General features: G+C 50.3%; 1 protein-coding gene across 5 annotated transcripts; it reads right to left on the bottom strand.

Moving 5' to 3' along the window:
• Positions 1 to 601: 601 nt before the first annotated feature.
• Positions 602 to 25,662, bottom strand: LOC123448537 (retinoblastoma-related protein 2-like). Of its 5 annotated transcripts, none has more exons than XM_045125467.1 (18): positions 25,442 to 25,662; positions 25,260 to 25,358; positions 25,058 to 25,185; positions 24,867 to 24,963; positions 24,708 to 24,754; positions 24,334 to 24,517; positions 24,069 to 24,135; positions 23,793 to 23,972; positions 23,498 to 23,688; positions 22,547 to 23,414; positions 21,141 to 21,285; positions 20,962 to 21,034; positions 20,705 to 20,878; positions 20,515 to 20,628; positions 20,270 to 20,396; positions 20,074 to 20,186; positions 1,104 to 1,219; positions 602 to 1,027 (listed from the first exon to the last, which is right to left on the bottom strand). In XM_045125467.1, the coding sequence occupies exons 1-18, from the start codon at positions 25,499 to 25,501 to the stop codon at positions 868 to 870; spliced, it is 2,943 nt and encodes a 980-aa protein (XP_044981402.1). In that variant the 5' UTR covers positions 25,502 to 25,662; the 3' UTR covers positions 602 to 867. The 5 variants fall into 5 exon arrangements, 4 of the variants coding, with proteins under 4 accessions (XP_044981402.1, XP_044981404.1, XP_044981403.1 ...); XM_045125469.1 differs by having other exon boundaries at positions 20,303 to 20,396; XM_045125468.1 differs by having other exon boundaries at positions 23,808 to 23,972.
• Positions 25,663 to 26,915: the final 1,253 nt, after the last annotated feature.

Here is a 26,915-nt window from a genome sequence, read left to right as displayed (position 1 = left end):
TGGATCATGCAGCCGCTTCAGTCGTAGTACTGGGGTTGACAAACCGCAGGGAGTGTGGCTCCGTGTGTGAAGTGGTACGACAGTGAAGGCAGCGGCTCATCCAGGTCCCCTGATGCAATGCAGCCTGTAGCTACCCAGGGAACCAACACGCCCTTAGAGAATCTGTCCGCAGACGAGGTTCCAATTAACTTTACATTTTTCATCAAAGACTATCGCGACATGAGGTGATAAATGGCAATGGCAATGAGAACAGCTTTGACCAGGACAGCCCGGCCAGCAGTAGTGACATGTCTTCCTTGCCACAGTGGTAGCTAAAAGTGGATCCTCTGGAGTCGCTTGACTGATAAAGGTAGTCCAAGATATCTCATCTCATTGAAAAGGAAGATCAATATTTTCACAACGGATCGGGACGACAAGACTTTTGGCGCAATTGGTGACTAGACCGGTAACTTCCCCAAATGAGGCCAAGGCCGAAGAGAAAAACTGGATGCCCTTCTTGACGGGCTTGATAGAGATAGCAGCAGCATCGGCATAGAGCGAGGCACGGATGGTGGTGACCCTCCCACATAGAAGCATTCCATAAGTCACATGCCAGATTATCTACAGTAAACACCAACAGATTATTACACACTGAAAAATATTGCCGGTTATTATTTTCCACAGCTTACACTACTGTTTTTCAACAGCTGGAAAATAAAATAATACATCAGGAATGCTGATGCTAAGTAATCAGCCACTTTTATACTGCTGCTACTCCCTAACACACAGATGTACAGTTGAAGCATTCGAGTTCACCCACTTATTCAGAAGAACAGAAGGCCTTCCGTGGGTCCGTGAGCTATATACAGGAGATGCTCATTTATTTGCTCAAGAATCTGGTCCTGGGTTGCCCTTCCTTGACAAGAAACTAAATGAACCTGCAGGATCCGAAGAGGCAGGGACACCATTTGGTTGGCCCAGACTGCCAGCTACCACTGAATCGCTAACCATGTCAAAGTTTATTCGAGTGTTGATTCTCCTGGTGGTGCTGCAGGTTAGAGTGAAATGAGTGATGGCAATGTCTTATCAAGAAAAATTCCTTATTTTTAAGAAAGTTGACATACTAATTTAGACAATTATTTATAGCGGCCAAATCTTCAGATGAGCTCTGATAAGCATGGGTGCTTTCACCGATACAAGCATAAAAACTCCTCGAACTTGGTGAAAGCAATGCATCCTTCTGTCAAGTGGAATAGAGAAGCACATGTTGCAAAGAGTTAGTTCACAAAGATACATTAATAACTTATGTTTCACTGCACTCATACAGTCAGGGTTTAAAAATGTTAGTAGAGACCACTTGCAAGTGGAAGTGCAGTTCATAGACCTAAATAACTCGAAGTGGCTGTTATGGCAAACACGTGTGGTGCTGGTGTTAAAGCAGACCATGCATCACCTATAGCAGACAAGAGTCTAGCAGCACCACGATGGTTCAGTTTTCTTTTTTTTTTTGGTCACTGGCATATATAACTTCATGATTTTTTCTGGAACAAACCTTGACTACCCATAAGTAACTAGCAAGTCTCTGCTTTGCATGGATATAAGCAATCACTTTGCTTCTGGAAACATCAAGCTTGGTGTGTGGTAGGAGCTAGGATCCTACCGGGTCTTGGCCGGAGGCTGTACGGGTAGGAGGGAGGCTGGCAAGGGCGAGGGCGCCGTCTCGCCCGGTGGAGAGGCGGCGGCTAGGGTTAGGGATTCCGGCTCCTCTGGGAGCCGGGCAATAGAATATGTCTTATTGCTTAAATACAAAAGGGTGTCTTACAACTGTTTATATAACCTTATTGCTAATAAAAATAAGATAACTTGGGCTAAGCCCCTAACTAAACGGGCCCATTGGGCGTCCTCCGGCTATAAGTAGTGTCGGTCATAACATCTCTCCCCGCCTACGCAAACAGCTCGTCCTCGAGCTGGAAGTCTGGAAAATGTCGACAGAACTCCTTGTGCTGCTCCCAAGTGGCATCCTCCTCCGGAAGGCCTTGCCACTGGATCAATAAATGCCACACTCCGCGACACTGCTGGACCTGCAACACCTTGGCCGGACCTGGAAGAAGTCGTCCGTCGGAGGTAGCGCCGGTGTGGCTGCTGGCGGAGCTCTGTGGAAAGGCTTCAGCAGTCCCACATGAAATACGTCATGGATGCGGGCACTGGCCGAAAGCTGTATGCGGTAGGCCACCTTGCCTATGCGCTCCACCACAGAAAATGGTCCCGCGTAGCGAGGGCCTAGCTTGCGCTTAGCGCGCGGTTCCGGGGACTGCGTGGAGCGGTGAAGGAGGCGCAGCCACACCCAATCGCCTAACGCAAACTCTGCCTCTCGGTGATGGTCGTCATAGTACCGCTTCGACAGCTGTTGGGCCTGGAGAAGGCGTTGACACACCTCCGCAAGCACCTCGTCCCTGCTGCGAAGAAGATCGCCTGCCGCCTCGGTCCGAGCCGTCTCAGGGTCAACCGGCAGGATGGGCGGGGACGGTCGGCCATAGACCGCCTCGAACGGCGTGGCACGCAGGACGGAGTGATAAGAGGTGTTGTAGCAGTACTCCGTCCATGCGAGCCAATCCACCCAAGCACGGGGACGATCACCTGTAACACAACGCAAGCACGGGGACGATCACCTGTAACACAACGCAAATACATGGCGATCACCTGTAACACAACGCAAATACATGGCAATCACCTTGTTGACCACCTCGGATTGGCCGTCCGTCCGAGGATGAAAGGCCGTACTCAGGCGGAGCTTCGCGCCCGCCAGACGGAAGAGATCACGCCAGACATGCCCCGTGAACACCGGGTCCCGGTCGCTGACGATCAAAGACGGAAACCCGTGGAGGCGGACAATGCCATCGAAGAAGGCACGAGCCACGGAGGCAGCCGTGTAGGGATGGCCGAGCGCGATGAAGTGAGCGTACTTGGAGAAGCGGTCGACCACCATGAGGATGACGGACTTGCCGCCCACCTTTGGGAGGCCCTCAATGAAGTCCATGGAGATATTGGCCCAGACCTCAGAGGGCACCTCCAGGGGCTGTAGTAGCCCAGCCGGGTGCAGTGTCTCCGTCTTGTTACGCTGGCACGTAACACAGGACCGCACCCAGTCCCGGACCAAGGCTCGATCGCGGGAGATGTAGAAATCTGCGCGGAGACGGTGGAGGGCCTTTTGCACCCCCTCGTGGCCTGCCGAGTGCGCCAGCAGCAGAACCTGGTGACAGAGATCGCCGTGATCATGCACAAAGAGGCGACGCCCACCCAGGAGCAAGCCGTCCGCCAAACGCCACGGCTCTGCCAGGTCGCCGGCGTCGAGGCGCTGCCAAAGGAGCTAAGCGTCCGGCGCGTCCGTGGTAGCCCTGCGGATGTCGTCAAGGAGGGCGAAAGAAGGCCCCGAGCGGATGCAGAGAGCCGTCCCGGCGGAGTCGCCGGCGTCCGTCCGTGTCGTGGTCGGCGTCGCCGCAGGACAGGGCGTCGGCCACGGTGTTAAGGCGGCCCGGACGAAACTCGACGGTAAAGTCGAAGCCAATGAGCTTGCTGATCCACTGGTGCTGCGGCGCGGTAGAGAGCCTCTAGTCCAATAAGAACTTGAGGCTGTAGTGATCCGTGCGAATCCAGAACGGCCGTCCCCAAAGATATGGCCGCGAGCTTATGATGGCGCGCAGCAAAGGGCCTGCTGAAGAACGCCAGCGGTCCATCGCCCTGATGAAGGACGGCGGCGAACCCCACACCAGAGGCGTCGCAGTCCACCATGAACGGTCGGTCGAAGTCGGGCATCTGGAGGACGGGACCCGTCGTGAGGGCCTGCTTGAGAGCCTCAAATGCCTCCGTTGCCTCCGCATCCCAGGCGAAGGCGTCACGTCATAACAGGCGTGTGAGCGGGGACGTGATGATGCCGAACTCCTGGATAAATTTCCGGTAGTACCCCGCGAGGCCCAGGAAGCCGCAGAGAGCCCGCGGTGAGTGCGGCGTCGGCCAAGCCGCGGCAGCCGACACCTTGTCGGCGTCCATAGCAACACCCTCGATCGAGATGACATGGTCGAGGTAGGCGACGGAAGGCGTGCCGAACGAGCACTTCGAGCGCTTAAGATGAAGATGATGCGCCCAAAGCTCGTTGAAGACGATGGCGACATGCTGAAGGTGCTCCGCCCAAGAGGCGTTGTAGATAAGAATGTCATCAAAGAAAACGAGCACAAACCGACGCAAGTAGGGGCGGAGGACGTCGTTCATCAAGGCCTGAAAGGTTGCCGGAGCGTTGGAGAGGCCAGAAGGCATCACCAAGAACTCAAAGTGGTTGTGATAAGTCCCAAACGACGTCTTCGCGACATCGTCCGGGTGCATCCGCACCTGGTGGTAGCCCGAATGGAGGTCGAGCTTGGTGAAGAAGCGCGCCCCATGTAGCTCGTCCAAGAGCTCGTCGACGACCGGGATAGGAAATTTGTCCTTGAGCATCAGGGCACGGTAGTCGATGCAGAAGCGCCACGTGTCGTCCGACTTGCAGACGAGGAGGACCAGCGTTGAAAACGGCGATGTGGAAATCCGGATGATGCCAAAGGCAAGCATTAGCGCACACTGCCGCTCCAGCTCGTCCTTCTGCAACTGGGGGTAGCGAAAGGGGCGCACCGCAACCGGCGCCGTGCCCGGCAGGAGATGAATGCGGTGGTCATACACACGGGCTGGCGAAAGGCCCGGAGGCTTGTCGAAGAGGTCGCGGTGCTGCTGCAAGAGATGATCCAACAGTGGGTGCTCGGGCCCTGTAGCAGTCGCTGCCAGCTGGAGCTGCGGCATCGCTGGGGAGGCGCCACCCACGCCCGCCCAGCAGATGCGGTGACCCTGGCGCCAGAAGGTCATCGTCATGGCGTCGAAGTCCCAGAGGATGGGACCGAGGGTCCGCAAGAAGTCGACGCCGAGGATGAAGTTGAAGCAACCCAAGTCAATGCCGGCGCACGCGATGGTGAAGTGCTCGTCGCCGATGGTGATGGGCACGTCCCACGCAATCCCATGGCACCGGAGGCCACGGTGACCCGGAAGTGCTCCCCGCCCGTCGGCTGGAGCGCTAAGCGGCGCATGGTCGACTCAGGCAGGAAGTTACGCGTGGAGCCCATATCCAGGAGGGCCACCAGGCGCTCACCATTGATCGTCATCGGCAAGAGCATAGTCCGCTCGTCTCGGATGCCCACGAGAGCCTTTGCGGAAACGGGCGCCGGTGGGGCCTCCGCCGCAACTGGGGCGGCCAGGTCGCTGAGCCCATCGATGGTGGTGTCCTCCTCGACATAGTCGGATGCCTCCAAGTAGAAGAGGCGCGGGCAGACGTGGCCCGACACGTAGGGCTCGTCGCAATTATAGCAAAGCCCCTGGCGACGGCGCTCGAGCTGCTCGGCCGGGGTGAGCCGACAGAAGTGCCACGTGGCAGCCGGAGCGGGGGCCGCCATAGAGGTCGGCGTCGGGCGCCCCGGCGCTGGTGGTGCCTGCTGCAGTGCCTGCGCGCGACGCTCGAAGGCACGGGCGTAATACATGGCCGTCTGGAGGTCCTGAGGTCCCCACAGCTCCACGTCCACGCGGATATGGTCCGACAGCCCGCCCACGAAGAGCTCGGCCTGCTGACGTGCCGTCACGCCGGGCGCGTGGCACGCCGGGGGCTGGAAGCGACCGGCGAAGTCCTGCACCGTGGAGGTGAAGGGTAGGCGACCAAGCTCCGCCAGCCGGCTCCCTTGGATCAGAGGCCCGAAGCGGAGGAGGCAGAGCTCGCGGAAACGCTCCCATGGAGGCATGCCACCCTCGTCCTGCTCGAGAGCGTAATACCACGTCTGTGCGGCACCTCGGAAGTGATATGAAGCGAGCCAGGTGCATTCCGAAGCGAGCGTCCGTTGCCCCCGGAAGAACTGATCACATTGGTTGAGCCAGTTCAGGGGGTCCTCGGTGCCGTCGTAGGTGGCGAAGTCCAGTTTGGCGAGCCGCGGCGGCGTGTGGGTATGGGCGCCAGTGGTGGTAGGGCTCGTCGGCGCGGAGAAGTGCGGGGGTCGGCGCCGGGTACCCGTCAGGGCCGGCTTGAGGACCGGCGAAGCTGGAGGGTCCGCCGTACTGCGGGGGTGGCGCCGATGGCGACTGGATGTACGGCGGCGCCGAGGCCGTCGTGTAGACCGGCTGCGACCCGGTTGTTGGGGCATAGTTTATGCCTAAGTAATTTTGGTGATTGATGACAGTACCGTACAGGACTAACCGTGTGTGTCAAAGTTTCAGGAAACACTCGTCAACGGCACAAGACGACACGTCTCCTCTCTTCTGGAACGGAAGCACGGCGCTCTCTACGATTCTCTTTATTTGAGTCATAGGAAAGCCGTACTATTAAGAGGGGATCCGTAGTGGAAAGGTTTGGGTGGAATCTATCTTTACACACGCACACTTCACATTCTCCCTTTCCTTATCTTTTGGAGCGGCCCTCGCCTCTTCGTCTCGTTTATCTCTGCAAAATGGTCCCCAGCGGTAGTACCGCTGGACTGCCAGCGGTAGTACCGCTGGAGCCAGCGGTAGTACCGCCCCTGATCAGCGGTAGTACCGCTCCAGGTGTTTTGTTCCACCTACCTAGCGGTAGTTTGTGGACGGACCCTTTTGCGAAGACTTTCCCGGCGGTAGTAGTGCTTGTGCACTACCAACAGGCCGGCGGTAGTACCGCTGGTGTCGGCGGTAGTACCGCTGGAGGCTCAGCGATAGTACCGCTGGTGTCAGCGGTAGTACCGCTGGAGGCCCAACGGAAGTACCGCTGCAGCCAGCGGTAGTACCGCTGTAGCCAGCGGTTGTACCGCTCCGGCACAGCGGTAGTACCGCTGGTACTCGGGCAGAGAGTGGGAAAACGGTCTGATTTTTCCCCCCACTATATAAAGGGTTCTTCTAGCTGAGGAACCCTATCTCTTACCTCTCTAAGCTCCATTGTTGCTCCACAAACTCTAAAGTGTCCGATCTCTCTCCCTAGCCAATCAAACTTGTTGATTCTTTAGGGATTGGTTGAGAAGGCCTAGATCCACACTTCCACCAAGAGAAAAGTTGATTCCCCCACCAATCCCTTGCGGATCTTGTTACTCTTGGGTGTTTGAGCATCCTAGACGGTTGAGGTCACCTCGAAGCCATATTCCATTGTGGTGAAGCTTCGTGGTTTAGTTGGGAGCCTCCAAGCTTTGTGTGGAGTTGCCCCAACCTTGTTTGTAAAGGTTCGGTCGCCGCCTTCAAGGGCACCTATAGTGGAATCACGGTACCTTGCATCGTGCGAGGGCGTGAGGAGAATACGTGGCCTTAGTGGCTTTTTGGGGAGCATTGTGCCTCCACACCGCTCCAATGGAGACGTACTTCCTGTCAAAGGGAAGGAACTTCGGTAACACATCCTCGTCTCCATCGGTTCCACTTGTGGTTATCTCTAACCTTTACTTTGTATTTGCTTATGCTTGTGACTATATCTTACTTGTCTTAATAGCTCTTGTTGTTAGCTTCTATAGGGTTCACCTCTTTGTCATATTATTTGTGAACCCGTATAGTGTTTACCTTAACTTGTTAAGATTAATTAAAAAGTGGTCGTTGTCTATTCACCCCCCCCCCTCTAGCCAACCATATCGATCCTTTCAATTGGTATCAGAGCCACGTCTCTTTATTAAGGGTTTAACCACCCGAAAAGTATTGAAGGCGGAGAGGAAGTTAACCGTGGGCAACCCGAGGACATGGACTTGACTTCGGTCACAAGGGACGACTTGAATACGGCTATGGCCGCCCTCAAGACGTCCTTGACGAGCGAAGTCAAAACCATGCTTAAAGAATTAATTGATGGTCTTAAAAGTTCACCCCCCCCCTCTAGCCAACCATATCGATCCTTTCACCGGTCACCCAGGCCGGTAGCGGCGACGGCGAGGGCGGGAACCGGAGTTGGTGAAGAGGGACCCCCGGCGCCGGGGTGGGGCCCGGCCCGGAGGTGGTGGCTGGTGGCGGCGGTAGCTGCAGCGCCGGCTGCAGCGGCCCGACGAGCTCGGTAGATGCTAGCTGGTGCGGCGGCTGCCACGAAAGCAGCGGCGGGTGGTGGCGCGGCCGGCGGTGGCCCGTAGGGACCGGCCAGGTAGACGCGGATCCCCTGCATGGAAGTGGCAAGGTCGCGAATCGCTCTTGTGAGCTCCTCCGGGGTGAGGACAGCGGGAAGCGGTGCGGCGGAGGTGACCAGCACGGGCACGTGCGGGGCGCCGGTCGTTGTTGCGAGCGGGGCGGTGGTGGAGATCGACAGCAGAAGGGATGGGAAGGGCGGCGGCGAAGACATGGTCGAACCGAAGCTTCCTGCCTGGTAGGAGCTAGGATCCTACCGGGTCTTGGCCGAAGGCTGTAGGGGTATGAGGGAGGCTGGCGAGGGCGAGGGCGCGGTAGCCGGCGCGAGGGCGCCGCCTCGCGGGGTGGAGAGGCGGTGGCGATGGAAGAGGCGGCGGCTAGGATTAGGGATTCCGGCTCCTCTCGGAGCCGGGCAATATAATATGTCTTATTGCTTAATTCCAAAAGGGTGTCTTACAACTGTTTATATAACCATACTGCTAATAAAAATAAGATAACTTGGGCTAAGCCCCTAACTAAACGGGCCCATTGGGCCTCCTCCGGCTATAAGTAGTGCCCGTCATAACAGTGTGCTCATCACAGAGCCAGGTCATATGCTAGTGCTGCCCATCCCTGGACTAATTTTCTGTACTCCTTAGAAGTATGTACTCCCACATTTAATATACCTCTTAAACTAACCTATTTTACCTCTTCATCATACTCAATATAACTTAGTAATTATTCTAAGATGCCTCAAAACAAGTTTTACGAAAATATATCGTCAGAGCCCTCGGTTTATGCAATATAAAAATGTAGTCCCTCCATACACAAATATAAGATATTTTGAATATTACAATATGGAGTACATACAGACTGAAATGAGTGAACAAAAACACTAAAACGTTTCTATATACATCGGATTCGGAAAAAAGTTAGAACATCTTATATTTGTGAACAGAGGGAGTAACAGAAAAAAAACAGTTTGTGTGTAAATAATATAAAACATATGGTCTGAAATATATTTTTTCATTAAACTCACTTTGGGGTATCTGGTACAACCTCTGTACCAAAATGTAAGACGTTTTTTGGTTTTGCAAAGGGCTTAAAAACATCTTCCATTTTGTTATGGAGGGAGTAACATTTAATGAAGTATATTAAAAATGATTAAGGGGTATACTCGATTCATCAATGCGGTATATATCAGCGAGAGTACATAATCCCAGGGGTACCGAATCATTTTCCTATATATATTATATCAGAATTCCTTAGAAAAAATTGGAAGAAAACCGTAGCGAAATGGTTGAACCTTAGCGAAGTATTTTGTTCTCCAAGATTTTCTCTCTGATAAAGATGCAACGAGCAGAGCTTTCAGGTTTACATGTTCAACAATATACATAATAGCAGTACCACAGGTTGGAATTCAGGCATCATTCATAGCTCTAAATCAAGAGGTCCTTGTTCCTCCATCCTCTCTATATCAATTCAGCCACTGGCGTTTGTTTGGAGGTTTCTGCTGACCGGTCCGCCATGGCTAGGACGACTACAGCTGGCGCTGACGCGCAAATTCTGGCGCCCCTCACCACCGCCTCAGCTAACAGCTGCCAGCAGAACCCCGAAGCTGGGCTGCGGCCCGAGCAGACCATCATGCTCCTGCAGCGCCCCACGACCCCCATGTCCACTCCGGACCGCATTGGGCCACCCTTGAGGCCCACATCACCCATGGCTGAGCCCAATAGGGATGCACAGAGGGCATCGCCTAATCTTGCGCCTCTTCGTGCTGCTGCTGGCCGGTTTGCATCCTCACCAGTAACGCTCCGCTACTTGCGCCACCACGAACAGGGCTTGGACGCTTGGCGATTTCCTGACTGCAGCAACAAAGCAAATCGGAGCCACAATGCCAGCGCCGAGGAAAAGGCACAACGACCTCTGAACTTCACCCCTCCCGGGGGGACGTTCAGCCTCCGCAGCACGCTCGCCCACGACGGTGCCGCCAACTGCTGAACGGCGGGCAACGGTTCACATCCTTCGCACGCTCGGGATCGTGGGCACCGATCAGAGGATTACAGCATCGAAGATGAAGGCGTATGATGGCATCTTTGCTGTGCCCATCCCGCTCGCCGTCCTCTCGGCCATAGCCACGCTTGTCGACCACGAGCTCCCTATCGATGTGGCGCCGCCCTCGGTTGTCGCCTCATGCAGTGTCGCCGCTTGCGAGACTTAGGCCTTGTGATGTGGCAATCCTTGTTCCGTCGATCATTTCTTTATGTATCACGGCCTTAAGATTGCTATTTGGAAGGGCGCTGCTACAAATCAACTGGTTGATCCCTAGCCATCCGATTGCACAGGGATGCACCGTTGGATCCTTCTATTCATCACCTCGTACCTCTACTCTATCCCCTGGAGAGGAAAAGCACCCACGACTCTCGGTGGCCACACCACACTACTCCCAGCATCACCTCGTCTAAACACTATGATCTCACGCATTAGTGCGGCCGTTTTGCAGCAAACGCCGACGAAGTCGCGGCCATCCCTTGCGTCGCTCCCAGCAGTTTCTACCACCCTCTCGGTACAAAAGGACAGCTACGCCCATCTGCAGCAATCACCATGTGATGCGTTGCAGCAGTGAGCAGCGCTCGCCGCCCGCCTCCCCCTGCATGTTGTGTTTCATCACTACAGCGAGCGGCGCCCGCTGCCAACGACCACCGCATGCTTGCGTTGCAGCACCGGCAGCGCGGCCCCCGCCTCCGGCAACCATTGCGTGCTGCGTTGAAGCAGTTAGCAGCGCTCGCCACCGGTCTCCCCCTGCATTCTGCATTGCAGCACCGTAGCAGCGCTCGCCACCGGTCTCCCCCTGCATTGCAGCACCGGCAGCGAGCAGTGCCCACGCAAACCACCATGTGTTGCATTGCATTGCTGCACTTGGCAGTGCTCGCCGCCAGTCTTCTCCTGCATGTTGCATTGCAGCACCGGTAGCGAGTAGTGCCGCCGGCGGCTACCACCTGTGCTCGCTGCCGTCCTCCCACTGCATGCTGTGTTGCAACAACCGCCTCCATCCATCCCCTACGTGCTCCTACAACGTAGCACCGACGACGCCATGGCTGCACACATGGTTATCCTTGCAGTAGAGAGAAGCTCCCCAGCGACGATGGAGCTTGGTTGCTGGTGGATGGAGGCGGCAGTGGAGGCAGGTATCGACTTTGAGAGAGAGAGAGAGAGGACGCCAGGAAGATGATGAAAGATGCAACCGAGGCCGCGACGAGTGGAGGAAAACTTATGTGAAAGAGATAAGTCTACGCTGGTGGAACTGTTTTTTTTTAAGACCAGCAATTACACGTGTACAACGCAAGCGGCAACCACTAGATCAGTCGGTTGTTTTAAAACCTTATCCTATTTGGAATGGCCGTGGCCTAAACGCCCGTGCACGAAGATTCGCTGTCCGCTCTTTGCTGGCCTCCACCGATGCAGCCATTGTTTGTCTCCACGAGACAAAGATGGCCCTGATTTGCTCCTCCGTGATCCTCAACACGCTAGGTTTAGAGTTTGACGACTATGTCTACCTGCCAGCGATCGGCACGAGAGGCGGCATCCTTCTTGCTAGGTTCAGAGTTTGACGACTATGTCTACCTGCCAGCGATCGGCACGAGAGGCGGCATCCTTCTCGCTAGGTTCAGAGTTTGACGACTATGTCTACCTGCCAACGATCGGCACGAGAGGCGGCATCCTTCTCGCCTGGAAGAGCAAGGTCGTGACTATCACGGACCTGGAGTTCTCCGCGAACGCGATCACCGCCAAGGTTTCCCCCGCTTTCGCTACCCCATGGTGGATGATGGTCGTCTATGGACCGCGGGAAGAGGGGATAAAATAGGGTTCCTCCAAGAGTTGCCTGACATCCGGAGCGCTTGCCAAGGACCTCGGATGATCTGTGGAGATTTTAACCTAATCTACCACGATGAGGACAAGAACAATGGCAACCTCCATAGACGCAAGATGGGCAGATTCCTGAGGCTGATCAACGATCTTGCGTTGAAGGAGGTTTACCTCAATGGGCTACACCTGTCGAACGAGCAGTCCCCCCCCCACCCTTGTGCACCAGGACAGAGTGCTCTGTACCTCCGACTGGGAGGATACCCACGCTGCCTGCACCCTTCGATGCCTAGCATCTCTAATTTCGGACCATAGCCCCTTGTTTCTCGACTATGCTCCGGTACCGGCTGCGCACTGATGTTTTCACTTCGAGGACCTATAGTTGCACATGGACAGCTTCCACGCAATGGTGGACACTGCTTGGACGTCTATGCACGACACCGACCCCTTCCATAGGCAGATGCTTGCAAGCCACAGCTCAAAAGTTGACAAGCTGGAGTTCCCGATCTATCGGGCACATCAAGCACAAGATGGCAATCTCGCACGACCTTCTTTTGCGCTTCGACAAAGCCTAGGAGGACTGACAGTTGACGCCACATGAAGATTGGTTTCGCAAACAGCTCAAGGTCGCCTATCTCGACTTCGCGTCTATGGAGCACACCTTCGCCCGTCAGCACGCTCGGATCGCCGATCTGAAAGACGGCGATGCTAGTACAGCCTCCTTCCACAGGCAATGTTCCTTTCGACGGCAAAAGAATAGGATCATTGGCCTGACCATGGACGGCCAGAGGATCACCGATCCCGAGCGCATGGCAGAAGCGGCATTCACTCATTATGATGAGCTGCTAGGCACCGGTGCCCACCGTGAGTGCACGAAGGACCTTACGGAGCTGATTGCTCCGGCTGACCTAGCAGACCTCGATGCCCTTTTACTGCCAAAGAGATTTAGGAGGCGATCAAACGGCTACTTGCGCGGAAGGCGCCCGGGCCGGGCGGCTTCACCGCTGAATTTGTGCGAGCCTGCTGGAACACGGTACGCCAGGACTTTGTTGACGTCTTCCAACAGCTCTACGAGATGAGAGGTCGCGAATTCGCCAAACTCAACCAGGCACTGATCACCTTGCTGCCAAAACGCGCGGACGCGAGCGTGTTGAACGACTACCGGCTTATAAGCCTCATCCACCTGGTGGCAAAGATCTTTGCAAAGGTGTTCTCCCTGCGACTTGCGACTTGCCCCCAAGCTAGGTAGCCTTGTTATCCGAAGCCAAAATGCGTATGCCTGCACGACAACTTCGTCTTCATCAAGCAATCGGCCAAGCTCCTTCTTCAGTTGGGGGCCCTGCGGGTCTTGCTCAAGCTGGACCTTGTGCGCGCTTTTGACTCCCTGGCTTGGCCCTTCCTTCTGGAGACCCTACGCCAATATGGCTTTGGGAACAGGTTCATGGAGTGGATCGCCATTCTCCTATCTTCAGCGAGCACGCAGGTTTTGATGAACGGTGAGTCGGGCCCACCCATTTGGCACCACAAGGGTCTCCGACAGGGTGATCTTGTATCACCACAACTCTTTGTGCTCACCGTCGACATCTTGGGCAGGCTCATCAAGCGCCCTATCAACATGGGAATCATGGCACAGGTGCACCAGAGGCATTCGACCCCTACAGTGTCCCTGTACGTGGACGACGTGGTGTTATTCTGTCACTGCTCCACGAGCAACATCATCATCGTGGGCGAGGTTCTGGCACTCTTCCGCCGTGCCTCGGGCCTGATGGTTAACTACACCAAGAGCTCCGGCTAGCTGCTACACTGCGACCCGAACAAGGCGACGGTCGCACTGGCAAACCTAGGATGCCCGATCGTTGACCTGCCGATCACCTACCTCGGGATCCCCCTCACCATTGGCCAGCCGGCTGCGGCCAATTGCAGCCTCTAGTTGGAAGGCCAACCTGAAGAACACATCTGGGCGGCTCGCGCTGGTGAAGTCGGTGTTGAGCGCCATTCCAGTGCATCAACTACTCACCTACGCGCCGCCGAAGAAGACCTTCGTCAAATTGAGAAGATTGAGCACAGATTCCTGTGGGTTGGCCGCCAACGGTGGCCATGTGCCACGTCAATTGGCGTCGCGTTTGTCGGCCCATATCGCACGAAGGCTTGGGAGTTCAAGATCTGGAGCGCGCCGGCCTCGCCTGCGATTAAGATGGCTATGGTTCTTGCGCGCGCACTGACCATGAGCGCCTTGGAGTGGCCTGGACCTCCAATTCTCTGCCGAGGAGCGAGCACTATTCTTCGCGTCCACCACGATGACCATCAGGGACGGAACTACGCCGTATTTCTGGGAAGACCGCTGGATCAAATGGGCAGTTCGTAAGTGAAATAGCCCCAGCCCTCTACACCTGCGTCCCCAAGCGCCGCCGCAAAATCCAGAGCCTGGGCATACACGAAATCGGCCAGTACCTCCGTTTATGGTTGACGATCGAGCACATCACACTCTCAGACGCCCCAGACCAGCTAGTATGGAGGACCAACTAGTATAGAGATGGACGGCCTCTGGTACATACTCTGCTAGCTCATGCTACCTCGCCACCTTCCAAGGCTCCACAACTTGCTTCTCGTGGAAGCTCGTTTGGAAGAATTGGGCGCCGCCATGAGTGAAGTTCTTCCACTGGTTGGCCAACCAGGACAGGTGTTGGACGGCTGACCGCCTGGCTCGACGAGGTCTCAAACACCAGCCACGCTGCCCACTCTACGACCAAGTCCCCAAGACGATCAGCCACCTCCTCCTGGAATGCCCCTTCGCCAGGCAGACTTGGTACGAAATCCTCTCCTGGCTAAGGATGACCACCGCAGGACCAAGTCACGAAGACTCCCTCATGGACTGGTAGTTGCAGGCCAGGCAAAACACGCCGGCACTGATGCATAAAGGCCTTGCCTCCATTGCCCTATTGATACCATGGATGATCTGGAAGCAGCGTAATGAATGCATCTCCGATGGCGTCCAGTCCCTGGTTCATGTTCTGGTCTCCAAGATAAAAAAAAATGAAGAACTCTTCTGGCTCCAACAGTCTCGTGAGACATGGTTGTTGAAGAAATAAATCTTTTTTCCATAGGATAGCCAATGGAAAAAAGAGGGGAAATACCATTTACTCTTTTACCACCAGGGGGGGTGATTATTGAGGACACGGACAACTTATTACGTCATGCCACAACTTTTTACAAAGATCTTTTCAGACCAGCCCCTGGTGATATCTTTCATCTTGATCCGGATACGTGGGGAGCGGATGAAAAACTAAATATGGAAGATAATGAATTCCTAACTAGGCCATTCAGTGAGGCTGAAGTGAAAAAAAGCTTTATTGTCCATGGATAGTAATCGAGCTCCCAGCCCAGATAATATTCAAGCCGAATTTTATCGGTTCTAATGGGATATAGTTAAACAAGATATCATGAATTCGTTTAAAGCTTTTCACGAGGGGATTCTGGGCGTGGAGAGACTGAATTATGGGGTTATAACCTTGATTCCTAAGCTCGATGGAGCGGGAAAAATAGGAATTCCGACCCATTTGTCTCTTACGATGCCCATATAAGCTGATAACTAAAGTGTTGGATAACAGAGTTGCTGTTTTTGCTGACAAACTCATCAGTCGTCATCAGAATGCCTTTATCAAAAAGCGCAATATTATGAAAGGAATTTTAATTTACATGAAGTTTTACACCACACCCATGTTAAGAAAAAACTAGGATAGTCTTGAAACTTGACTTCAAAAAAGCGTATGACAAAGTCAACTGGGAAGTCTTATTAGAATGTCATAAGCTTAGAGACTTTGATGAGAAGTGGTGTGGGTGGATAGAAAAAATCTTGCACAATGGCACTGTCAGTGTTAAAATTAACAACACTGTGGGGGCTTACTTCCAAAGCCACAAAGGGGTCCGCCAGGGGGATCCCCTGTCTCCTTTTCTTTTCAATTTGGCTGTCGAAAGTTTGACAAAAATGATCATGAATGCACACTTTGAACAGAAAAACAATCTTATTAAAGGGTTGGTAGCTGACCTTGTTCCCAATGGGGTAGCTATCCTGCAGTATGCTGATGATACGGTGTTATGCATTGAAGATGATTTTGACAAGGCAGTTAAGCTTAAGTTGCTGTTGTATATGTTTGAACTTATGCATGGGCTTAAAATAAACTTCATAAAAGTGAGGTTCTATGCGTAGGGGGGGGATGACTCAACTCTCCAGAAATATGCAGACTTGTTTGGTGCGCTGTTCAGGCATAGGCTTACCCCAGATCTTACCCAGCAGTTTAATGAAATTAGCAGTGTTGTTGAGCACCTTTTTTTCAAGAAATGCAAAAAGCTTTTGCGTCTCATTGTATTAAAAATATAGGGTTTGGTACACTGCTCCTAGGAGGCAAATTACAGGGGTATTAGTGCATATCCCAGGTCTGCGACAATAGAACGTGGAGGCCCAAAGCTCCGGCTTTGGCCCAAAGAACAGTCTCATCCTTAATCTTGGCGATCACGGTAGTGATGGAAGGGCGCGCACCCTCGAAGACGACGAGCAGGGCAGTGGATGCGAGGCCCTTATGCATGGGCTTGGGGGTGCTCTGCCTTGCATAGTGCCACCAATCATGGAGAGCGGCGTCGTTGTCAGGCGGCAAACATGGGAGGCGCAACCAAGATAGGATTGCATACCACACCTGTCGGGCGAAGGGGCACGCGAGGAGCAGGTGTTGTATAGTCACCAGCGCCTGGTCACAGAGCGGACATCGCTGTGGGTGCGGCAGGTTGCGGCGCTCAAGGCGGTCGGCAGTCCAGCAGCGGTCAAGGTTGGCAAGCCAGTGGAAGAAGCGCACCCGTGGTGGCGCCCAACACTTCCATGTTAGCCTCCATGCTTGACAATGGGTGGAGCCATGGAAAGTGGCCACGTAAGCGGATTTGGCCGTGTACACACTATTCGTGGTCCACTTCCAACGAATGTTGTCCGGCTCATCGCTGAGGGTGGTTTGGGTCATGTGCCAAAGGCATAGGTATTCGCCTAACTCGGGGAGGCCAATGGTGTCGTGGATGTGGGACGTGTTGTTGAGCACCTTGATCCAAGGATGGGCATGATAAAGTTGAATGGTCATTTGGACCTAAAGGCAACTATACGACTAAATCTATGTATTCCGAAGGAAACCTTGCTGGTTGTGATTACCGACGGATTTGGAAGGCTAAAATACCACTTAAAATCCAATCCAAAATAAAATAAAATAATTTACCGCAACTCTTCCAAGATGTTGTGCTCACCAGAGATGTTATGGAACCGAGGAATTGGGCTGGCAATCCCCGTTGTTCATTCTGCTCGTGTAGAGAGACATATCTACATCTCTTTTTTTTGTCATGTGGCCACGATCGCATGGCGCACGGTTGGTTCGATGCTTGGGACTGAGCTACGTCCAAATAACCTTGCCAACCTGGTTGTAAAGAACCACGGCGTCCAACCGTTACCCCCACTTTCAACCCGAGCAAAGCGGTACTACCGCATGCACGGTAGTGGCACAGGGAGTTACTACTGCAGGTTCAACGAGCGGTAGAACGGCCCGAGCGGTACTACCGCACGCCCTTACGGTACTACCGCAAGGCAGTATCCAACTGCCACAGGAGGTACACGAAAGTAAAAAATTACTTCCGTGTCTACCTCCGCTGAGGCTACGGCTGTGCAAAAATCCGACATGGTAGTACCGGACATGGTTTTGTGGTACTACCGCCCTCAAAAACTATGTCCGCTCTTACTACCGTAGGCGCTCGTAGTAGAAGCTGGTGACAGCGGTACTACGGCTGGCACCTGTGGTACTACCGGTCCCTTGAGCGGTACTACCGCTGGCCACTGAAAACAAGTGCCTTGCTGCTTTCACTTTGCACAGACAAGGGGAAACGAACTGGAGCTCCAAAGAAGCGAAGGAAAGGTGGTGCAAAAGAACAGATGTGTACGTGCTGATTCCACCCTAACATTTCCGAAGCGGACCCCTCTTAACAGTACGGCTTTCCTACGACTCAAATCCACTGAAAAGAAACGTAGAAAGCAACCGTCTTCAAAAGACTCCGAGGGGCACCGAAACGTCTTGTGCCTAGACATGAATTATCTGAAATGCTCAATGCATACGATTAGTCCGCACAAGCATTGTCATCAATCACCAAAACCACTTAGGGAGAAATATGCCCTAACACCGAGCATACTTAGAATTAAGTGAGGCATCCCGCAAGCAAAAGAATTAAGTGAAATGTGGCCAAATGGCGTGAAGTGATGATAGAAGAGTTGGAAGCACTGAGGAAAAACAAGACATGGTCACCACATTGTCGGCAGAAAATAAAGCAGTGAGTTGTAGGTGGATCTATACAGTGAAGCAGAATCCTGAAGGGGAGGTGGAACGGTATAAGGCCAGATTGGTCGCCACGGGATATAGTCAAACTTATGGAATTGACTATGAGAGACGATTGCTCTCGTGGCAAAGATGAACACAGTAAGGACATTGGTCACTTGTGCTGCAAACTTCAAGAAATCCTTGTATGGACTGAAACAATCACCAAGGGCATGGTTCGATAGGTTCTGACGTGTTGTCCATGGTAAGAGTATGGTCAGTGTAACGGTGACCACATGATGTTCTACAAGCACTCTGATCGAAAGATCACCATTCTCGCTCGTTGTTTATGTGGATGACATTATCATCAATGGAGATGATAAGGAGGAAATAGAGAAATTGAAGGGTTGTTTGAGCAAGGAGTTTGAGGTAAAGGATTTGGGTAACCTAAAATACTTCCTTGGCATTGAAGTGCCTCGGACAGAGAAGGGAATCTCTTTGTGCCAACGAAAATACACCTTGGATCTCTTGAGTGACATGGGCATGATGGGATGTCATACTGCCCCTATCCCGATTGAACAAAATCACCAAGTGTCAGCACAATCAGAAGAGCTAGTGAATAAGGAAAATTATCAGAAATTGGTTGGGAGGTTGTTGTACTTGTGTCATACCAGGCCTGAAATTACGTATGCTATGGGGGTGGTGAGCAGATACATGCATGAACCAAGGAGTGGGCATATTGATATTGTGCACAGAATCCTGAGATACTTGAAGGGGACTCCGGGTAAAGGGTTGTGGTTTGGGAAGAGTGGACATCTTGAGGTGAATGGCTATAGTGACTCTAACTGGGTCAGTTGTCAAGATGATAGAAGATCAGTTTCTGACTGCTGCGTGTTTGTGGGAGGAAATTTGGTGTCATGGGCAAGCAAGAAATAGCCGGTTGTGTCTAATCAACAGCAAAAGCTGAGTATAGAGCATTATCTCAAGGGTTGTGTGAGATAGCGAGTTGAAACTTCTGAGGAAGGGACCCTTGAAGGTGAGGTGTGACAATCGGTCAGCTACAGCCATCGCTAATAACCCAGTTCAACATGATAAGATAAAACATGTGGAAGTTGACCGCTTCTTCATTAAGAAGAAACTTGGTGCCGGGATCATCAGCCTTACTCATGTCAGTTCTAGGCAGCAGTTTGCAGATTGTTTGACAAAGGGACTGGAAACAAAGGATTGTAACTTGACATGTAACAAGATGGGAATGATAGATATCTACCACCCATCTTGAGGGGGGGTTGAACAGGTATGGGCCCAGCCCATCCTCTTCTCTTATGGCCCAAGCCCATGTAGAGGGACTGACCTAGAAGGAGGTACCCAGCCATCCCGTTCCCAGCTCAGCTACCACACACCGGAGAGGAACTCACGTGAGGAGTAAGACTTAGCTCGAGCAGTCTGAAGGTACTGCTCTTCCTCTCGACCTCGACAGGAAACAACAGCAGTAAGACGTGTTACAACTTACACGCTCTTTAACAGTATAAAAGGTAGTCTGCTGACCTGTATTGCTAGAATTGCCGCAGTTACTGATTCACAAGCAAAGAGTGCCCTAAAATGATCCTATGGAGAATTTACAGCATGCACACACTATATGGAAATATCATGCATAAACCTATCAAACTGAAGGCACACTGACAGACAGCATATATAGGTATAATGGTATATAGGTCAGCCTAACAATTTAAATATACTAGACGAAGAAAAACAGAAAAAAAATGTAAAGCAATTGAACATGGAAATGAACAGACACAAAAATTTACACCTTGGTTTGACGCAGAGGAGAAATATAAACATTATGGGAAGATGAGACTTTCTTTGGGGACATATCTGGTAGATTTGAGAAGGGAGATGACTTTGGTGATCCAGGAATTTGGCCTACAATGAAGGTGATTAAAATGGTATTAGTTAATTACAAATTAATAGACACGAGATAATAAAACTAAGAGCAGAGCAAATACTATTATGATTCTTCTTGTTGTCTGGATGAGCACCAGAAGGAATTAGTGCCACCAGGAAAGGCTTGACTGCTGGAACAAACACCTCATTATAAAAAATAATGATGTCAACATGGCGTGATCCAAGTCCCTGTCAGAAAGAAAAGAATCGTCAGAAGAGAAGAACAACAAAGATGAAACCAGAAGTTCAGGAAAGAACTATCAGAAGAAAAGAAAAATAAAGTGAAATTTCATGTTCAGGTACATACTCCATTGTGATCTGTATTCACAACAAAGACGCTTCTAAAAACTTCTGGCATACATTGCTGTTCTCTTTTGTAATTATTGACAATCTCCTTGAACGTCAGCGTTAATTGGGAAACCTGTCAGAAGAGCTGTTGTCAGCACAGAGAACTCGGAAGAAGTAATACAGAGCTAATTGGCTAGCATAAGCAAGACCTTTGCAACACCATAGAGGGAACAAAGAATAAGCTGATCAATGTGTCGATTAAAAAATAAAGCTGTCTGTTGATCAAGAATCTGCTTGAAGATATTATACACACGCTCTGTCTGTTCCACATGCCCAAGCCTTTCACACAAGTTCCTTATTCTAATAGCAGCCAACTTCAAGATCTACAAAAGTTGCAACCCATAATCAGAAATTTGAAAACAGAACTAAATGGTAGAAAATGAAGATTAAATTACAAGACCCGCACTTTGGAGAAGAAGATGTGAACCCCTACTTCAGCACATTTTTCATTCCTGCCAACCGGATTGCTGACAGTGGGACTGCACAAGAAACAATATAAATATAACCTTCAGAAAATTATGAATGTTTGGTTAACATAAAAATACTATGTCTGAAAACTAGTAAAAACCGAAATGTAAGACATACCTTGCAAATGTCGACTGGAGAGGACACCATTTCGCTTTCAACGTATAGCTTTGCTTTGCTGATGGTGTCTGCGGAATTTGGTCTACCAGTGTGCTCCTCGATTCAATGCATAATCTCTTTGGTGACCGAGTGTCACCATTCTCATCTAAGCAATTAGCAAAAGAACTTAAAACCATTGACAGCTACGTAAGATTGCAGAACTGCTTGTTTCAAATAAAATCACAATTAAGTTCTTTTGGTTATTGAACTTTGAAGATCGTGCATGATGAACACCTCAATATGCTACAGTTGATGTAAACAAAAATAAGGCCACCGAGCTACTCTTTGAAAATTTCAGTACATGACATGTACTGGTTAATGGACCAGCTGCAGTAAGCCGAACATACTGTCATGAATAACCAAGTTTATAGCAACCTCGGGTTTTTTCACAATTGTAGAAAGGCTAGTTTTTAGATTCTGGGAACCGTGGTCAGTCAAGCACAAATCGCCCAACCAAACTTGCACTAAAAGGATCTACTACTGACATAACCATACTGAAAAGTAGAAAAAGTAAATGACAATATTCTTCTCTGCTTTATTGAGGGGTCGGACCCTTTATATGGTAGACAAGACTTGACCATCAAGCCAATAAATGTATTTAAGTTTAATACGATCTATTCAAGCTCTAATATGATCTGGATGAGGATTTGGAGCTCTAGGGTGCTCCATCCCCCTATATGAGTATTAAATTTAAAAGGAACAGGGAAAACATACTGGAATTTTGGGATATCAAACCTGGGTGCCCAATCTACTCCCGTGTTAAGGTTCATGAAGAAATGACATCCATGGTATTCTCGGTGAAAAGGTCAAAAAAATCCTAATGTATAGAGAAGAACTGTTTGGATGGATCGTAGGTCGGACTGTATTTACTTCGCCGCGTATGCCATTTCTTAACGAAACTAAAAACACAGGAGTAGAATAGGCACCCACGGTTGATTTCCCAAAATTCCAGCTTTTTTTAATTTCCTGGTATTTTTTAAATTTAATATTCATGTAGGGGATGGCCACCCAGGAACTCCTGTGTATTTTCCCTAAACTGATTGGACTCTTCCCTAAGAAAGTTGCTTAATCAACCAGGACTCTACTTAAGGGATAAAACTTCACGTTTGATGGGCTGGCCCACATAAAATGCACCTAGTTTGATGGGCTGGCCCAGATAAAACGCACCTAAACTAATGCAAGGAGCATGAGCACTGTGCAATCAAATTGGCAGATGGTTCTTCTCAAAATACCAAAATAGACGAAACTGATCAGAAGATGAACAATCTGCAACTAGCAACCTCAATACCAGGACTACTCAGTTTGAAGTTTCTGAAGAGTTGGTCTCAGAAAACTTCAGATGAAGTCAAGGCCGAGTAGCAATGTACCTGGATCGGCAGCCTGTTTTTTTGATGGTGTAGCTGGCAAGTCTTCAGCATGGAAATTCTGCCTTGCTACTATGTCATCAAGAGACAGCATTGATTCAGCCAAAAGACCAAGGCGATTTATTTCCGAAGCAAGTGATGGCCTGGCAACAATCAGTGAATTATACAGTGATGAACCTTTCTCCCATGCCATGCTTTCCAAAAGCTGTTCTTCTAATGAATTTAAATGTCTTTTCAATTCTCTTGGAAGGCTTTCTTCATGTCTCACGAAGTTCTCAATTATCTTGCTCAAATCAAATGCAGTTAGACCAGTACTCTCCAAGACAGCAGGGAACATCATGATGACTGTCTTATGTGTTGCCAAAACCAATTCAGCTGAACATGCAATCAAGCATCGGTGAAAACGCTCATTTGACAACAACGGAGTCAGATTATTTACATTAGTATTGAGTGATTCTGCTCTGCAAACTGCCTCCAACACCCTATAGTACAACTTGGATGCCTCCATTTTTCTTGCTTCGGCCCATGGAATATCGAAGGCATTTGTACAATTGAGGCCCATGGAACCACCGCAATGGCCAGAAGGCTTAGTTGGAAAAATTGCTTCCAAAATTATGCTGACCCTTTTTGTTACATCACTTGTCAAATCTGTATCACAAGACGAAAGAAATTTCTCGAGCTTAGTCGAAGGCTTCTCTGGCAACGAAGATATCACCTCATGAAGCCACTTAGCAGTTGTCATGGCAGAAGTCACTGGTGTCATCTGCACTACCTTAACTGAACCACCATTGGCAGGTGATGAAGGGGAACTAGGGACAGTCAACATGTTCTTTATTGTCTTTGCAGGTGATGCTAATGTTTCAAAGACACGCTGCAAAATGAGAGGGTCAATGTCATGTGCAGAAGGAATTCAGTCTATACTAGTGACATAATTATATGAATTACTGAGGATACCTTTGGGCAGCTTAGATTAGAGAAATCTCTAGAAGAGTTCTCAGCACTGATTATATTGCCATTATTGACCAAAAACATTTCCAGATCAAGCTCCCCTTCCCAGCTAGTGGTAGTAGTTAGCTTCTCCAACTTCTCAAAATTTGAATGAAAACACTCCTTATCAAGGAGATCTCTGAAATAAATTAGACCATCTGCCACCATAACAAAACAACACTTCAGCTAATTAAACATATCAAAATAACCCAAACTCAATAGATCTGTGTGCACGCGAGAGAATGGTTATACGAGGTCATGCCTGTATCTATTTTACCCGAAGTTTCTGTTTTGCACTCTGAAGCCCTTACTGCTTTCGTGCTGAAGAACTCCTCTATAGCCTTGTGAAACTTCCCCATCATTTCTTTCAAGCGGTTTTCAGAGGTATGATAGTTATGACATAACGAAGCAAGGAGATCAACACCCCTCACCGTTTGTTTTACTGAATTGGATTAGAACAGCAAAACAAAATCGTAACTATGCGTTGCATAATGATGTGCAATAAAGAAACAACTGATACAAAGATGGGAATATTTACTTAAGTGAGAAGAACCTTCGATTGTGAAGCTCCTAAATTTAGCAGGTACATGAATTAAAAGTATGGCCTGCCACAGATTAAACAATTTTGACAAATTAAGCCCAAGAAAGGATAAGAGAAAGTGGTGGCTATTTGGGAAACTGATCGCTTGAACATAAGTACCAGCTCGTATTAACAAAAATTGAACTGTACCAGCTCGTATTACTAAAGGCTGAATAGTATAAATAAAACAAAATCAAAACAGAAGGGGGGGAATAACACTGACCAATATGGCAACTAATCCATGGATGCAGGATACCAAGTCCTTGAACAATTCTGGTGATTTTGAACGGAGGGCTAAGAAAAATAGCCACCCAAAACAAAAAAAATCAGGATTACTTGTAGTCGATCCAGGCTCCTGGCCAGTACTAGCACTTAAGAATAGCTCATTAAATGCTTTGCAATAGAACCTGGCATATTGGGGGAACATATGTTAAAATTAGAATTACCATGCAGAGCAAATAAGCAAATCACAAGATAATCAATTATATATTAGTTTTAACAAACTTATGAACAACCCATCCTGCTGAAAGAGAAGAAAATCCACTGTTATACTATTATCAAACTGAAGGTGATCTTATCGCACGTAGAGGTTTTCACCTGCTTGCATCTGCCAACAGATTTACCAAACTCTGCAATTGTTTCAGCTGGAATCACAAGTTACAACACCAATACAGAAATAAACAAGTTAGCACCTGCACCTCATGAAGATCTCATCTCAGTATGTTGAAAACGAAACAGGACTGACCATCAACCCACCTCTAGCAGATCTTCCCAATCCGTCCCATATCGGCTCCGTAAAACATGGTCAAGCTTCGAAAGAAGCTGCTGTGATCCCTTGAAGAAATCATTGTAACTGCAAAGAAAACAAAAGGAAACCACAACCAATTCAACCAAACGCTAAGATTTACTAAACCAGAATTACAACCATCATAACAGACATCACGCACTTGAGTTTGCATCCCTCCAAGATCTTCCACAGCCGAACCCTGGAGCTCTCCTCTTTCATCCCCTTTCCCTTCAGCTTAGCCACGCAGTAAAGCACGAAAGCAAAACATAGCCTCTCCACATCCTCGGGCTGCAAGGATCCAAACCTTAGCAAGATATCGCGCAAGGATTGAGAATTTCAGGACAAAAGAGAGCACTCCTTACCGATTTGCTCCCAAACAAAGGGGGCGTGAGAAACACGCCCTTCCCCTCCTCCAGCAACGCCGCGGCCTCGCTAGCGACGCCCTCGTCCACTCCCAGTTCCTGCATCAAACCTTCAATAATTAGTAAGAGAATTCCCACCCCAAACTTCAGAGGATTTCAGCTGTGGCGAAGAAATATCTGACCTTGCAGAGATCGGCGAAGTGCGTCTCCACGGCGGGAGGCGGCGGAGGTTGCGGCTCCATGGATTATACGAATTGTGCGGTCAATCACGACGCTTCAGATGCATCGCATGGCGTAGACGCCTCGTACTGAACCGCTTGAGAATTCACCGGATTGCGCAGCTCCGGCGAGCTAGGTTTCGGATTTGGGGGGTCGGGATTGAGAAATAACTTGTTGAAAGGGGTTTATGGAGAAACTACCGTTGTCGACCTGGCCAAACGGGCCGACACGGCACGGCCCACCAAGTCACGTTTATTAGTCGGGTCGTGCCGTGTCGACCCGTGGGCTGCGTCCAGGCACGGTCCGGCTATTAAACGGACCGGCATGTTGGTCCGATTAGCACGCTGGGCCGTATATTTTTAACCTTATGGGTTTATTTTTTAACCTATTGAGGTCATATTTTTGTGTATATATATAATACTCCCTCGGTCCCAAAATAAGTGTCTTAAGCTTAGTACAAATTTATACTAGAGTTAGTATAAAGTTGAGACAGTTATTTTGAGACACAGGGAGTAAATGGGACGTGTCGTGTCGGCACGTGTGCCCAACCTCCAGGCCCAAGCACGGTCCGAGGCGTGCTTCGTGCCGGGCCCGAGCACGATTAGCCGTGTCGGGCCGGACCCGTGTCGTGCCAAGCACGCGGGTTGTCGGGCCAGCCATTTACTCGACCCGTTTGGCCAGATTTGAATTCGTCCCCCTTATGAAACTAGTAAAATGCCAGTGCCTACAAGTAATTAAGGTTGACTCGAAGCTCATTTTTCTTTCATAAGTTTGGTTGTGTTAAGACATCAAACAAGCACCCAGCAGCTTTTCAATATTCAACCGTTTAAACATTCTTGGCTCCCAAAAATTTAGCCCATAGACGGAAAAGAAATATGATTGTGTGGACTATCCATCATGTTAACTCCAACACGCGATCCCAACTACACATCCCATGATGCACCCTTTAGTTTTCCTGTCAGATATTCTTCGTCGGCACCCTCTCCTTTTAAACGGGTTGACGGCCATCTCACCTTCGTCTTGGCACCATCTGTCCTTCACATCGTACTTTTCCATGGGCCATCAAGGAGGAGTTCTCTGCTAACCGCCCGACTCTCCGTCCTGATCCACACCCCCCCCCCTCGCGGTGTTCATGCTGATCTACCACCGTTTACAAGGGGGGCGAGGCATGCGCCACCCGTGATGCCCCTTAACCACGACGGCAGATCAGATGCCTCCCGAGCCATTTCCACGTTGTGACATTACAATTGATTGTCGTGCATTGCGACGAAACAAAAATATGATGTTTGTTCTTTGGCATGCAACTAATACGTCATTGTGTGTGTTACTAACTCCAACTATGAGAATCCACATACTACTTAGTTTCTCCAACTATGAGAACCCTCACCGCGATCCATGACAAATATGATGATAATTGGCCTTATGATTAATAAAAGG

This window comes from Hordeum vulgare, chromosome 4H (assembly GCF_904849725.1).
Source record: "Hordeum vulgare subsp. vulgare chromosome 4H, MorexV3_pseudomolecules_assembly, whole genome shotgun sequence".
NCBI classification, from domain to species: Eukaryota; Viridiplantae; Streptophyta; class Magnoliopsida; order Poales; family Poaceae; genus Hordeum; species Hordeum vulgare.
The sequence above is the reverse complement of the archived record's forward strand: the minus strand, read 5'-3'. Positions and strand labels throughout refer to the sequence as shown.